At 49.4% G+C, this 10,804-nt stretch overlaps 1 protein-coding gene across 1 annotated transcript; it reads left to right on the plus strand.

Annotated features, from left to right (window-relative positions):
• The first annotated feature begins 2,748 nt into the window (after positions 1–2,748).
• On the plus strand, positions 2,749–7,358 carry LOC122895478. Its single transcript, XM_044232904.1, is given in 2 exon segments — positions 2,749–7,318; positions 7,321–7,358. Coding segments are annotated over 2 exon segments (4,551 nt in total). The 5' UTR covers positions 2,749–2,805.
• Positions 7,359–10,804: the final 3,446 nt, after the last annotated feature.

Consider the following 10,804-nt stretch of genomic DNA (forward strand, 5'->3'; position numbering starts at 1 on the left):
TGAGTCCAGGGCCATCGTTCTGTAACAGGTTTTGCAGTTCTTTACTCTTTTTTTCACAGCCATTTAATTTTTTTGGTGCCTGTGAATAATTTCTGCCATTTCCTGTTCGTGGACATTCTGTCATACTGCCACTGCCAGTTGATGGCCATCAATTTCCCTCGTTCGATTTTGTTCAAGTTCCTTGATGGTACTCTGCCTTTCGCAGATTTCATTTGGCTCTAAGCTATGTGTTCCCTGGGATGAAGATTGGGACGAATGCTTCCGATGTCTGACTTTAGCCCCCAGCGTCAATATTTCATCTGAGAGTCTGTTGATTTCTTGCGGTGCCGAGATGACATCAGCAACACCTGTGTCATCACCATGGGAAATTCCCCTCCTCAGCACATCTCTGCTGAAATTGAAGATGTGGTCTGTGAAGGAAGCCTCACTGCCCTCCACTCCACCCACGGAATGGCTCAGGCAGAGCCCAGGCCACAAGCCCAAGACAGCATCTCTGTGGGTCCTGGAACTGACCTAGTTCGCTATGGAAAAGAATCCAGTGCAGTTGGACTATCTCACCAAGTATCCCCAGAACTGCTGCCCAGGGGGAGGCTAAGAATCAGAAGACAACAGGAGTTTGTAGGCAACCCCCAGCTGCGGCCCAGCTGCCCCAGGAATGGCAGCTTAGGCTGCAGGGAACAAATATTTTCTGAATACCTACTATGTGCCAGGCCAGGAGCTAAGGATAGAGCAATAAAGAAACATAGTGTCCATACATAGTGTTCACCCAGCTGCCAACTGGATATGGATGTCTCCACTGGGCTCTTCACCAAGCTCCTTGACTCACCAAGACCCAAGCCAAACTCTCTGCTACCCCCTCCAACAGGAAACCCACTCTTATCCTCTAGGACCCCCACCAAGGTAGTAGCAGCTCGCAAAATAAAAAATTCTGGGAGAAGGAGAGATTCCTCTCCTTCCCTCTTCACAGAGCCAAGTCGATCTCCTGGGTTCTCCCTCCTGCATGTAGCTTCTCCCCCATCTCTACACCACAGTCCTGTTCAGTGTCGCCCTCGACCCGCAAGGATGACAAAAAAGCCCGTTTCAGATGTATCTTCTATTTCCGCAAGCCTACACACTTATATACATTTACATGACCAATCAGTGAGCAGGGTGACCAATAAGGGGCCAAACAATGGGGAGAGCCAATGAGAGTCCTGTTACTATGCTGATTAAATTTGAAACAGCCAATGACTATGTCCTCCTTTAGGCGGGCTTCACCAGAAAGTTCGGTGTTCACTTGCAGCATATTTTGCTGGCAGTGAGCCAAGCACCATCTTGTAATGGCGGGGACTTTCCCAGCCGGAGGCGGTCCCCGACATCTCCCCCTTTTTTGTTTTATGGCAGAAATTGTGCCTGTCTTAGGTCGTCAGTAGCAGAAAACATCCTTACCCATCATCAGACACAAGATATCGATGATCCCTGTCCTGTCTTAGGTTGGTATTGAAAGACCCCCTTCCTCCTTAGTAAGGTTTGTTTTAGCAACCTATTGTCCCCATAGCCTGATGGCAACACATTGTCTGTGGTCACCTGGTCTGTCAAAGGAGACACAAATGAGAAACGAAATGTACCGGGACTTTCCAGAGTGCTGTCCCAAGGAACCGCCAGAACGCCCTGACCCCAACGCCCAATCATGCCTGAATCAAATTGATCAATTAGACTCCTGTAACCATGCATATCTGCTTCTGTAGGATCGCTTCCCGCCAGAACAAACCGTTACAGTGCCTAACAATGCTTGATTTAGGTTAACCAATCAGAACCCTGTAACCAAGCATCTGCTTCTGTAAACTCGCTTCCCGCCACCCCAACCTTGCCCTATATAATCTGCTCCCCAACTTAGCCCGGCACGCTCAGCCCACAAAGGCTGATGCATCCGCAGGCGCCTGTGTAATCAATAAACCTCTTGCAATTTGCATCCAGTGGAGGCGTGCTGTCTGATTCTTGGGTGCGGCTCCAGGATCTTTCATTTGGAGGTTCCACCGAGATCTCATGAAGTCCCACCCAAGACTCTAGCTGGTCCCCACCGGGAGGTAAGCTGGCCAGTATCTGTGTCTCTGTCATCTGTGTCTCTGTCTCTGATTGTATGTTATGTTCTTGTCTTTGTGTTCTTGCGTCACGACTGTACAACAACGTTGTTGCTCTGTAGTAGGGGCAGGATTGAGAAGGAGTTGACGAACTCGGACTTCTCCCCTGCCACCCCGAGGGACGCCTCGGGGATCTGTAACACCCCGGGGGACGCCTCGGGGTGTCTGAAGAGGTCCATTATCTTGGGCCACCTGTTGGTCAGAGAGGATCTCGCGTTCCTCCTGACCGTAACCCTGTCGGTCAGGGAGGATCTCGCGTTCCTCCTGACCGTAACCCTGTCGGTCAGGGAGGACCTCGCGTTCCTCCTGACCGTATTTCTATTTTTGTCTCTTGTGTCCAGACTGTCCTGTCGACGTCCTAAGTGTCTATATGTTCTTTGCATCAGTTATAAAGGTAACATTCTATTTAGGGAAAAATGTCTGATCCGTTTGAATCTGAGGAATGCATGACTGTATGAATGTTTATGTGGCTCCACCGCCTTTGGCTACGGAGTCTGAGTGGGCTGCACCCTGAGTCTCGCGGAGCGTCATATGGCATAACGGTCATCTACTCCATGGAGTAGCCTGGTTGGGGGTTTATACGGATAGACCTTAGCTAAGACGCTCCTAAGTTCCCGTGAGGGACGCGAGCAGGACAGCACCTGAAAGGTCCCCCTTTCCCTTGTCTGCTACATCGTACATAAAAATGGGGCAAACCATCGCCACCCCCTTGAGTCTCACATTAGATCACTGGAAAGACGTGCAAATCCGAGCTAACAATCTGTCCATGGAGATCAAAAGAAAAAAATGGCAAACACTCTGCACCTCTGAATGGCCCTCCTTTAATGTTGGATGGCCTAAAGAGGGGACCTTTAACATCACTGTTCTCCTACAGGTCAAGGAGCAAATCTTCAGTCGGGGACCTCAAGGCCATCCGGACAAAGTCCCTTACATAGTAGTTTGGGAAAATCTCGTCGAGGACCCCCCTCCCTGGGTTTCTCCTTTCACTCATCCAAAGCCCAAACCCCTTCCGGATTCTATCCCTTCCCCAACACCTTCCGCTCCCCCTGTTCCCCTTTGCCCTGCCGACCCTCCCAAGCCTCCTATTTCTTCCAACCTATACCCTGTAATAGATGATTCCACCTCTTCCCGGCGTCTTAAGCCAAAGAGGGTCCTTCCTCCTGATGATTCCCCCTTAATAGACCTCTTAACCGAGAACCCCCCTCCCTACCAGCTTCCCCCTCCACCGGCGCAAGCATTAAATTCCTCAGAATCTGAGGAAGAATCGAATAACCTGCTGGAGGAACGCCACCCCTTACCATCTGCAATGGCAGGAAGACTTAGGGGTCGCAAGGAACCTGCAAAGGAGGGGTCTTCCAAGCTCCTTCCCCTACGCCAAGGAGGGGGCCCAGGCAACCAATTCCAATACTGGCCCTTCTCGGCCTCAGACTTATATAACTGGAAGTCCCATAACCCTTCCTTCTCACAGGACCCTATAGCTTTGACCGCTCTGATCGAGTCCATTCTAATCACGCATCAACCCACTTGGGATGATTGCCAGCAGCTCTTGCAGACTCTTCTCACTACAGAGGAGAGACAAAAAGTTCATCTGGAAGCCAGAAAAAATGTTCCGGGAGACAATGGAAGACCTACCCAGCTCCCGAATGTGATTGATGCCGCCTTTCCCTTGACCCGTCCTGACTGGGATTTCAATACGGCTGAAGGTAGGACCCACCTAAATCTTTATCGCCAGTTACTCATAGCAGGCCTCCATAATGCAGGGCGCCGCCCTACCAATTTGGCTCAGGTAAGACGGGTTACTCAGGGCTCCGGAGAATCTCCAACCGCTTTCTTAGAGAGACTTAGAGAGGCTTATCGTAGATATACCCCCTTCGGTCCTGATAGCCATGAACAAAGAGGAAATGTGTCCATGGCATTCATTTGGCAGTCAGCGCCAGACATTAGACATAAGTTACAGCGACTGGAGAATTTACAAGATTTCTCGTTACAAGATTTGTTAAAGGAGGCAGAAAAAATTTATAATAAAAGAGAAACTCAGGAAGAAAAGGAAGAAAGGTTAAGGAAAGAGGCTGAAGAAAAGGAAGATAAGCGAGAGCGTAAGCGAAATAAGGAGCTTAGCAAAATCTTGGCCGCCATAGTGCAAAGCAATCAAGGATCAGAAACAGGAGAGCTAGGCAAGGAAGGAGACAGAAGCAAGCCTCGGGTAGCTCGGGACCAATGTGCCTATTGCAAAGAGAGAGGACATTGGGCCAAAAACTGCCCCAAAAGACCCCATAACCCCAAGGAAAATAACAGGCAGAAAACAAGATTAATGGCCCTAGATGACGACTAGGGATGTCAGGGCTAGGAACACCCCCCTGAGCCCAGGATAACCCTAACAGTCGGGGGGCAACCAATCACCTTTTTGGTAGATACAGGGGCACAACATTCTGTCTTAACCAAAACCCCAGGACCATTAAGTAACCGGACGGCATGGGTTCAAGGGGCCACCGGAGGAAAACAATACCGTTGGACCACGGAAAGAAAAGTCCATTTGGCTTCAGGTAAAGTTTCTCATTCATTCCTTCACGTACCTGACTGTCCCTATCCACTCCTGGGGAGAGATCTATTGACTAAGCTAAAGGCCCAGATTCATTTCGGATCAGATGGATCCACAGTGACCGGCCCCAACGGGACTCCATTGCACATACTCACTCTACAGTTAGAAGAGGAATATGGACTGCACGAAAAGCCCCCCCCCCCACCTCAGAGGGACATAAAACCCTGGCTCACATCTTATCCAAATGCCTGGGCAGAAACGGGAGGAATAGGACTAGCTGCCCAGCAGCCCCCCATTCACATACAGTTGAAGGCAACAGCCATCCCTGTTAGTGTTAGACAATATCCTATGTCTAACGAGGCCCACCAAGGCATCAGACCACACATATGGTGGCTACTAGACCAAGGCATTTTAGCCCCATGTCGGTCTCCCTGGAATACTCCTCTACTACCTGTCAAGAAACCTGGTACAGATGACTACCGGCCGGTCCAGGACCTAAGAGAGGCCAATAAACGAGTAGAAGACATCCACCCTACCGTGTCCAATCCTTACAACCTACTTAGCACCTTGCCTCCGAACCACTCCTGGTATACTGTCCTAGATCTAAAGGACGCTTTCTTCTGTTTAAGACTAAGTCCCCAGAGTCAACCCCTTTTTGCATTCGAGTGGAAGGACCCAGAATTGGGAATTTCAGTTCAGCTAACCTGGACAAGGCTACCATAAGGATTTAAGAACAGCCCCACGTTATTCGATGAGGCCCTCCACCAGGACCTAGCCAATTTCCGGGTAAGTCACCCCTCCCTGATCTTACTCCAATATGTCGATGACATCTTACTGGCAGCAACAAATGAGGAGGACTGTCAAACAGGTACTGGGGACCTCCTACGAACCCTTGGCCAGTTGGGATATAGGGCATCCGCAAAGAAGGCTCAGATTTGTCAGACTAAGGTCACCTACCTGGGCTATGAATTGCATAACGGCCAGCGATGGCTAACGGCCGCAAGGAAAGAGACTATATCCAGCATTCCAACGCCCCAAACCCACAGGCAATTGCGGGAATTCCTAGGGACAGCGGGCTTTTGTAGGCTATGGATCCCTGGGTTTGCAGAAATAGCGGCCCCCCTATACCCCTTGACCAAACAGGATACCCCTTTCGTCTGGACTGAACAACAACAGCAGGCATTTGATCATATTAAACAAGCTCTCCTCAAGTCCCCAGCGTTAGGCCTGCCGGACATAACTAAACCCTTTGACTTGTTTGTCAATGAAAAACAAGGGTTTGCTAAGGGGGTCCTAACTCAAAGACTAGGGCCTTGGAGACGCCCTATCGCCTACCTCTCTAAGAAGTTAGACCCCGTAGCAGCAGGATGGCCACCCTGCCTAAAAATGATAGCAGCCATAGCAGTCCTAGTCAAGGATGCAACCAAACTAACTTTGGGACAGCCTGTAACAATCCTGGCTCCACACACAGTGGAATCTTTAATTCGCCAACCACCAGACCGCTGGCTGTCTAATGCTCGCCTTACTCACTATCAGTCCCTCCTCCTGGACACAGACAGAATCTAGTTCAGACCTGTGGTGACTCTCAACCCCGCAACTCTCCTACCCACCTCTGGAGAGGCACCCTTGCATGACTGTCACCAGATCCTTGCAGAAACGCATGGAACACGACCTGACCTAACCGACCAACCCATGAAGGATGCGGACCTAACCTGGTACACAGATGGCAGTAGCTACCTGCAGGATGGAGAACGACGGGCAGGAGCCGCCATCACGACCGACTCTCAAATTGTGTGGGCAAGTGCGTTACCAGGAGGCACTTCAGCCCAACGGGCCGAGCTAATCGCCTTAACCCAGGCCCTCCAACTGGCAGAAGGTAAGAAACTCAATGTTTACACAGATAGCAGATACGCCTTTGCCACCGCCCATATTCATGGGGAAATTTATCGGAGAAGGGGACTACTAACCTCCGATGGGAAAGAAGTTAAAAATAAGACTGAAATATTGGCCCCACTAAAGGCCTTATTTCTCCCCAAGAAGTTGAGCATAATGCATTGCCCAGGCCATCAAAAAGGAAGTAGCCCAGAGGCCAAAGGAAATCGCTTGGCCGATGAAACAGCCCGACGGGCAGCTTTAGGGCCTCAACTATTGACTGTCACCATCCTCACTGGAACAGAGGGAACCAATGAAGCCCCCGTTTGGAATTATGAAGAAACCGATTTAGACCTCATGCAGAGGTTGGGGGCCAATTACAACCCGACCCTGAACCAATGGGAATATCAAGGACAAGCCATAATGCCCATTAAAATGGCAAAGGAACTAATAAATCACCTCCATCGGCTAACTCATCTAAGTGCAAACAAAATGAAATCCTTAATGGATAGGGCCAATTTAGAAAACTATTTCCCCAAACGAAACTTCCTTCTTCCACAAGCGGCCGCAAATTGCAGAGTGTGTGCCCAAGTCAATCCTGGAAAAACTAATATCGGACCAGGAGTCCGAGTACGTGGTCGCCGCCCTGGCACACATTGGTAAATTGACTTTATCGAGATTAAGCCTGGCATGTATGGATATAAATATCTCTTAGTTTTTCTAGACACTTTTTCAGGTTGGGCAGAGGCCTTCCCCACCAAGGAGACTGCCAACATAGTTGCTAAGAAGTTACTGGAGGAGATTTTCCCAAGGTATGGAATGCCTGAGGTACTGGGGTCAGACAATGGACCTGCCTTTGTCTCCCAGGTAAGTCAGTCGGTGGCCAAGCTTTTGGGGATCGACTGGAAATTACACTGTGCTTACAGACCCCAAAGTTCAGGACAGATAGAAAGAATGAATAGAACCATCAAGGAGGCTCTATCTAAATTACTGCTTGAAACTGGCTCTAAAGATTGGGTCCAGCTCCTACCTTTAGCACTCTATAAGGCCAGAAACACTCCTGGCCCTCACGGTCTAACACCCTTCGAAATCCTCTATGGTGCTCCCCCTCCGGCTGTCACGTTCTTTGAGGCAGATATCTCCACTCACTCCCCTTCCCCCTCCATACAGGCCCATCTGCAAGCTTTGCAGCTGGTGCAACAAGAAGTCCGGAAACCCCTGGCAGCCGCCTACCAGGAAGAACTTAACATCCCGTCGCGACCCCATCCCTACAAAATCGGGGATACTGTCTGGGTCCGCAGGCATCGAGCCACAAATCTTGAACCCCGCTGGAAAGGACCTCACACGGTGCTCCTAACAACGCCCACGGCGCTAAAAGTTGACAGGATTGCAGCCTGGATCCACGCCTCCCATGTAAAGGCAGCACACCCGGACGGACAGACCGAACGTCATCAGAGCTCGAAATGGACCGTCCAACGCTCCCCAAACCCACTAAAGACAAGACTTATTCGCCGTTAATTTTACTCTTTTGCTTATTCTCTCTCCTTTGCCCTGTAGACGGCACCAGCCCACATCTCCCCAAGCAATTAACCTGGCAGGTTCTCTCTCAAACGGGGAAAGTTATCTGGTCCAGTACGGCCCAGCATACCCCTAACACATGGTGGCCTGCCCTGTATCCGGATCTCTGTAAATTGGCTGTGGGGTTTTGGGACATAGGCCAACAGGATAATCCCCATAAGCCACCAACATCCCCTACGAGTAAAGGAATGTCGCCCCCTAACCAGGGATGTGGAAATGGACCAGGACGCTACAAACTTAGTGCACTCCCCTTTTATGTCTGCCTCGCGCCAAGAAATAGTATTGCTAGCGGACGGGCCTATAAATGTGGAGGCCCTGATGACTTCTACTGCGCCGCCTGGGGATGTGAAACTACGGGTGATGTCTATTGGAAACCCACCTCGCATTGGGATTTTATCACTGTTACAGCCAATTACTCCCATGAGATAAAAAAGTCCCCGGGGGCTCGTCCTGGGTACTGGGACCAAGCAAACGATGGAAAACACGTAAAAATGCATGGTGTCACCCCCTTAAGATTACCTTCACAGAGTCTGGAAAGAAAGCAGTTCACTGGACAAAAGGGTATAGCTGGGGCCTTAGACTCTATAAGGAAAATTATGATGAGGGACTCATATTTACTATAAAAGTCTCAATAGAATCCCCCTCTGCCACCATAGGGCCTAATCCGGTCCTGCCAGATCAGAGAGCCCCTAACCCTCATCCCAAAGGCCCTCGAATAACACCCGCCATCACCATCACCAACATTCCACCGAACGCCGCCCTCGGCAATGCTTTCTCCTTGATATCACCGGTTTCAAACAGACTATCTCCTGGTACCGGAGATCGGCCCCTTAACCTGGTAATAGGGGCGTATCAAGCTCTCAATTATTCTAATCCCCTTCTTGCTAAGGATTGTTGGCTCTGCCTAGTTTCAAGGCCCCCTTATTATGAGGGCATAGCTACAACCGCTAACTTCATCAATCATACTTTCCCCCCCACCTCCTGTTCTTCTTCTCCTAGCCACAAGTTAACTCTCCCTGAAGTAACAGGTCAAGGACTATGTTTAGGCAAAATACCAACCTCCCATCAGACACTATGCAACATGACAACCACCATCACTCCTGGTAACTACTACTTAGAAGCCCCCAACGGAACCCATTGGGCATGTAATACTGGCCTGACTCCCTGTATCTCCGCCCAACTCCTAAATGCCACCGCAGATTACTGTGTATTAGTCCAGCTATGGCCTAGAATCACCTACCACAGTTCGGAGACTATCCTCAACTACTATGAAAAGCAAAATAGATATCGAAGAGAGCCCCTTACCTTAACATTAGCTATATTACTAGGAGTTGGGGGAATAGCGGCAGGTATCAGAACGGGAACTTCTGCCCTACTCCAAAGCAACCAGCTTATGCATTTACAGGCCGCCATGACTGCTGATTTAGAAGCTATAGAAAAATCAATCACTGCCTTAGAAAAATCCATAACCTCCCTCTCTGAGGTGGTTCTGCAAAATAGGAGGGGACTAGACTTATTGTTCTTAAGGGAAGGAGGATTATGCGCAGCCCTCAAGGAAGAATGCTGTTTTTATGCTGATCATACTGGAATTGTTAGAGAAACCATGGATAAACTCAGAGAGAGACTAGCCCAAAGAAAAAAGGATTTTGAATCCCACCAGGGCTGGTTTGAAGGTTGGTTTAATCGATCTCCTTGGTTCACCACATTACTGTCCACCATTTTAGGGCCCCTTATTATACTTTTACTAATTCTCTCAATCGGCCCTTGTATCTTAAATAAACTCGTACAGTTCATGAAAGATCGCTTGTCAGTAATCCAGACAATGGTGCTGACACAGCAATATCAACTAATTAAACAGACCGGCTCTCAAGCTGACTTACTTCATGAACAAAGCGAATGGATATAGGATTCTATCCATGATAAAGAAAAAGGGGGGAATGAAAGACCCCCTTCCTCCTTAGTAAGGTTTGTTTTAGCAACCTATTGTCCCCATAGCCTGATGGCAACACATTGTCTGTGGTCACCTGGTCTGTCAAAGGAGACACAAATGAGAAACGAAATGTACCGGGACTTTCCAGAGTGCTGTCCCAAGGAACCGCCAGAACGCCCGGACCCCAACGCCCAATCATGCCTGAATCAAACTGATTAATTAGACTCCTGTAACCATGCATATCTGCTTCTGTAGGACCGCCACCGCTTCCCACCAGAACAAACCGTTACAGTGCCTAACAATGCTTGATTTAGGTTAACCAATCAGAACCCTGTAACCAAGCATCTGCTTCTGTAAACTCGCTTCCCGCCACCCCAACCTTGCCCTATATAATCTGCTCCCCAACTTAGGCCGGCACGCTCAGCCCACAAAGGCTGATGCGTCCGCAGGCGCCTGTGTAATCAATAAACCTCTTGCAATTTGCATCCAGTGGAGGTGTGCTGTCTGATTCTTGGGTGTGGCTCCAGGATCTTTCAGTATGTTTCTCTACTGATCTTACCCGTCTTTGACTACCGATCTAGCATGCTTAGCCATATCTGGGGAGATGTCCCAGCCTCTATTGACATAAGGGCTTGTACTATAGCTCAGCTCTGCTCTCGCTGCTATGTTCTCCATTGGCGAACTTTTCTGAATAGAAGCAGAATGCCAGTAAGGAGGAGGACAAGAAGACCAATTGTGCCAGCCCATTGTTTGGTAAACTGGAAC

Source organism: Neovison vison, chromosome 14 (genome assembly GCF_020171115.1).
Source record: "Neovison vison isolate M4711 chromosome 14, ASM_NN_V1, whole genome shotgun sequence".
Taxonomy (NCBI): Eukaryota; Metazoa; Chordata; class Mammalia; order Carnivora; family Mustelidae; genus Neogale; species Neogale vison.